The 5,469-nt window shown below is 37.9% G+C and overlaps 1 protein-coding gene across 1 annotated transcript in view; it reads right to left on the minus strand.

Moving 5' to 3' along the window:
- The window catches only part of plcd3b (phospholipase C, delta 3b), an 82,436-nt gene that overhangs the window by 55,446 nt on the left and 21,521 nt on the right, over positions 1-5,469 (minus strand). Inside the window, exons 4-6 of the mRNA XM_016567406.1 lie at positions 2,112-2,340; positions 1,238-1,367; positions 774-999 (exon numbers count right to left, since the gene is read on the minus strand). Coding sequence (XP_016422892.1) covers positions 774-999; positions 1,238-1,367; positions 2,112-2,340 — 585 coding nt within the window. The remainder of the gene's footprint in view (positions 1-773; positions 1,000-1,237; positions 1,368-2,111; positions 2,341-5,469) is intronic.

Here is a 5,469-nt window from a genome sequence, read left to right on the forward strand (position 1 = left end):
AAACAGATAGAATAGTAAAAGAATAGAGCAAACTAGTGTTAGATGCCTTTTTTGCTTTTGTTAATTGTATAATAAATAAAAAGAAAACAAAAAGAATCGGCATGCACTCCCCTCAGCATGGCAGCGTGGGTATACCGATCCCCATAGCGAGCCCTAGAGGATGCAGTTCGAAGTTCCCTCGGAAGGGAACAAGACACTGCGTCCTCTAGTCTCCTCGCCATGCTTCGGACGTAAGCTTCAGACGAAGAAGCGGATGACGTGTTCTACCGTCACTCTTTTATACTGTGGTCGTGCCGGTAGTGATGTCATAGGTTGTTGCCGGCCAATATCATTGTCGTGTTTAGATGTATGCTTCAGACACCAGTCGTGCCGAAAGCGTTCTCCATAGCGACCCCTAGAGGACGCAGTGTCTCGTTCCCTTCTCAGGGAACCATGGTTACATACGTAACCTGAGACGTTTTTAAACCTGTCTTGGAGCATCCCCAGCACTGCACATTTTGTATGTCTTCCCTCATCTAACACACCTGATTCAACTCATCAGCTCATTAGTAGAGACTGCAAGACTTGGGTGTGTCCAATAAGGGAGACATACAAAATGTGTAGTGCTAGGGGTGCTCCAGGACAGGTTTGAAAGCCCCTACAATAAAATAGTACTGATTATTACTGTAAAATAAGAGGTCATTCAAATTTATTCTGTGTTTTTATCACTGAAAATTTAGAGGGTTTCTACCAAGGTGTGTGTGTTAAAATCATAGTAAGCAAAGTGTGAATACCCCATTCATTGAGCTCATAGGTAAGGACGAGGCTCTCAGCATGTACAAGCGTGTGGTCTTCGCCCTGGTCTTTCAGGAATTCACGCAAATCCACAGTGGACAGGACGTAACCATTAGCAGAGTACTGCTGAAACACTGCATCTAGCTCAGGCCGACGTAGTAGCTCACGACAAAAAAGCTCAATCTCCTCATGTTCAAGTCGTCCGTCTGCTGATTTATCACACTTCTGATATGCAAAGACATATATAAAGCAAATTAATTTCTTCTAATTTCTGCATTTAAAGTACAAAAATGTGCATGTATACAGTATTGTTATTTCATATTCTTAAAATCCATTTTGTCTTTAGTGTTCATTATTGTCTGTTGTTTTTTCAGCATCATAGGCAGATTTGTTCTGTGATTAAAGAGATTTTATTCAAAACATCCCAAAATAGGTCAAGTACTGCCAGGAAATAAAAGCTGACCTTGAAGAGGCTGACAGCATTTTCTTCACTCAGGTCTATGTTGATCATCTTGAAAAGGGTCTGGACCTCCTCATATGACATCTTGCCATCATGGTTCATGTCAGCTTGTTTCAGGTAGCCATAGATCCAAGTGAGAGCAGTCAAGGGTATAAACAGATAAAAAAAACAGCCCTAGTTTAAATGTGTTGTGATGTTCATTAGTTAGGGTTGTGGCTATATTTTGTTTATCATATATGAAAACGAGGCTGTGAGGGGCATATATACAGTCTATTCAATAGATTGTTCTGTGACTATTTGCACAAAACGTGTTTTTGCGTTTAAATAAATGAGAGATGCAGTGGAGTAAAATAGAAATTAACATAGGGTCGGGGATACATTTTTAAAACTCAAATTTCATTTAACTTGACAAGTTTTCCAGAGGTCTTTTTTCTTTTCAGTGTTGCATATGCTGAATAATCTACACCCAAGTACATACATAATCGGCCTAATAACCGTGATCAGACCCTCACCTTCCCAGCCTTGTTTTCATCCATTTCGTACCCAACTACCCAACTTTCATATCCAACAAATTGCAATAAAATATTTATTTTAATTCTACCTTCTTACATTTAAACTGCAATTCTGTCAAATTCAGGAATTTAAAAACAATTCTCAATTAATCTCTGCACAACGCTGACTGATAAATATATCAACATTTGTTCCCTACTGAAGGAAAGAAATACTAGAAAAAAACAACAACTATTAGCCTGATGCAAAAGAGAAGAGTAACTAAATCCCTACAAAATAACAGTAAGGACTTCTCACTTGTCATTTTACAGATTGATAAACTGGGACTGTAGTGTAAAACTGAATCTGATTATCTGCTAAAGGATATTTGTCAAGTTTCTCTTTCTGGGTCATGTTATTGACTCTGCCTTGCAGGGTTTGAATGCCACGGACCCAGTGCTTGGCTTCCTCTTTTGTGTCACACTGGAGATCCAAGCTCTTCCGTCCTCCCTTGAACACAATGGTAAGACACTGCTCTTCTGGAAGTGAGGTGGCCAGGTTTCTCAACGTCTCAGACTTACAACCCTCCTGCACACACTCCACTTCCATCACAGAGACTAAAAGGAAAAGAGGTATGTTTATTTGATAAAACTGGCTTAGTATAATCAAACATTTAAACTGATATTGTTAATATTGACAGTAGCACACAAATAAGGAAACAAACAGTGACTGAGCCAAAACCCAGACCATGTATAATTCAGTAGACCAAATAAGCCAAAAACCTCTAAAATTAGAAAATGCCCATGCCAGTGTGCAGGAGGTAGACAGCAGTGGCCTAGAACATACAGTATAGATTATTTACTCCAATATGGTCTCCATATTTGTGTCCTGTCCGCTGTTTAATTTACTTTTTATACAAAATAAATGGTTGTGACACTAAACCTAAATGTCAGCTATATTAACAGTAAATGTTATACTGATTAATAGAGCAAACCTTACATGGCCAGTGTTAACAGAGATTTGTTTTATGGTGGAGATCACCTGATCTTTATTTATCACTGTACTGCAGATAGAAAGCAATTGGTAAATAATCTTTTAGCGGTTTATCTCCACGCTATAGTGCCAAAACAAATAATTGATTATAAACCAATTACAAACATTATATTATGCTTAACAGATCATTAGTTAATATATATTCAAATAGCTAGAAGCGTGAAATATTGTGCTTGTTAATGTTTACTAAAAAAAACTCATTAAACACTACCTAATGATTAACAGATCATTATTTCATGTAAAATAAAATGCTTACAAATGTCATTAAACATTCAATTTATGTGATCATGCACATCTTGAAAATCTACAAATGATTTTAAGAGATGTTATACAATGATTAAAAGCGTTTGTTAAGGTGCAACACTTGAGGTGTGATACGGGTAAGGGCCAGGTTTGGTGGTATGGGTAGGTTTAAGGATTGGTTAAGGGTGTTATGTATTATGTAAAGGGGTCAACAGTGCACAGGGGTCAATTTGATTACTATAAAGGAACATGGTTCAATCTGTTTATATTACATTATTTTGATAAGTAAACAAGTATTTTCTTGAAAAATTGATCTGTTTTCTCCTGTTGATGTATGATTCAAGGGATATCCTGTATATCCAGTAATATACTAATATAAGTGCTGAGGCAATAAAAACATGTTTTGCACCCAAATTACAATGTGTTTTATGTCTTTAGCAAGCATTTAGCTAAACATAACTAACCACCTTTTACACAAACATTGTTACAGCAGTCTCAACTTTAGATTGGGTACTGCAAAAACATGAAAAAAATGATTAACAAATTATTTGTAAAGATGAGTAAATAGGGTGAATTCAGGTCATTTGGGACAATTGACGATATTGATGACTGCTTATAGGTACTAACGATTAGTAAATGTTTGTAAACATTTACAAATGAGGAATAGTTTCCACTTTAGATTGGGTACTGCAAACAAGCATAAACAAATAACTAATAAATGATTTGTTAAGATGTGCAAATAGTAGAAGTCTACACAAAAAACAAAATTAAACAAACTAAAACAAGAATAGTTTGTGAAGTGCTTAAAATTACTAATTAAGCAATTTTTTCGAAACATTTGTAAATTTAAAAAAGAGCATTAGGTAATATATGAACTGCAGTTTAATGACATTTGTAAACATTTCAGTTTCCATGATATAATGATCTGTTAATCATTAGGTAATGTTTAATAAGTGCAATAGTAAACATGAACAAGCATATTATCTCATATTTCTAGCTATGTGAATATATGATAACTAATGATCTGTTAAGCATATATAATGTTTGTTAATGATTTTTAATGAAAGTTATTATAAAGTGTTACCTAAATCATTTTCTGATAAGTAGCATACAAACTGAAGACATTAAAATAAGAGCTGATATTTTTAGACAAAAGGCAACTGCAACAGCAAAGAAAAAAAGAAAAAAAGAATAATTTTAGTTTATTAGCAAACATTTAATGCTTAGAAGTTTCTCTTTCATAGTTGAAAGGACATTTAAGAGGAGAATTATACTTCTTTATTTTACTTCTTTATCTTTTTTTTTTTATTTCACAACAATACAATGATAAAATATATGCTAAAATACTGCATTACATGCCAATGGTGAGCATTCAACAATGGGAAAAAAAGGCCCTTTTTAAGTTTTTCAAGGCCCTAAGTGGTTCAATCCCAGGGATACTGGGTATCTCAATGCAGCTCCATGTCCAAATTGTTGAATCCTACCCATTTTTAATGGTCAAAAACCAAATGTGATTTTTGTGTTTTTATCCAGTCGACTGTTGAAATATGCAAATAATAATAGTAACCCAGTGTTTAGGAATGTACAGTGTGACACGTCAGATTATGAATAACCAGGATTAATCATTAACTCCAGGTAAAATATGAGCAGTGTGAAACATAAATTAAGATTACCCAGGATCCCATTTACTGAGGGTTTAGAATTACCCCAGTGTTAATTATTTCAAGTGTGAGAAGCCTTAAATGATTCAAAGTTTGAGGTACTATCAGTGATTCTGCCAAATATAGCCTGTAACAAAGTTCGTAGTTCGGGAAGAAGGAGGCGGGAACCGGCGAACATTTAAACATTTTAATAAAATAAACAAACACAAAATGAAAGTAAAGTACCCACGAGACTGCGCTCTATTCCCCGCCCCCGATCACGGCGGCCGTGCCATACCTGAGGGTAAGGACAGACAGACGAGGCGAGAGCAAAGGAGACGGAAGGATGAGGAGAGACAGAGATGAGAGAGGGGAGAGAGGAAAAAAATAAATACAAATCTTGTTCTGGTTCCCAGACAAACTGCCGCTCGGCCCTCCACCAGCTGAGTAAACTCTTCCTCAATGCCTGGCGGCGGCACTGGATAGCCCTCGATGGACGGCCCGACACTCCCGGTGGGCGACGATGGCTCCTCTGGGTTCGGGCAGTCGGCAGGAGTCCCCCTTTCCCTGCCTCAGGCGAATAGCGGCGACTCCTCCGCTCCCTCACGGACGGCAGCCATCCCTCCACACCCCAGGCAGCCAGCAGCGAGTTCGTCCGTCCCCCCGGCAACTCACTCCAGCCCACCGCCTCGAGCGTCCATGGCGGCAGACTGCTCCGCCATGCTCGATGGCACCGCGGATTCACCACAGTGGCGAGGGATCTCTGGCAGCGTGTCCCTCCTTCCTCCCGGGTTTCGGCACCAATGTAAC

The sequence above is a fragment of the Sinocyclocheilus rhinocerous genome, unplaced genomic scaffold, assembly GCF_001515625.1.
Source record: "Sinocyclocheilus rhinocerous isolate Xijiao unplaced genomic scaffold, SAMN03320098_v1.1 scaffold501, whole genome shotgun sequence".
NCBI lineage: Eukaryota > Metazoa > Chordata > Actinopteri > Cypriniformes > Cyprinidae > Sinocyclocheilus > Sinocyclocheilus rhinocerous.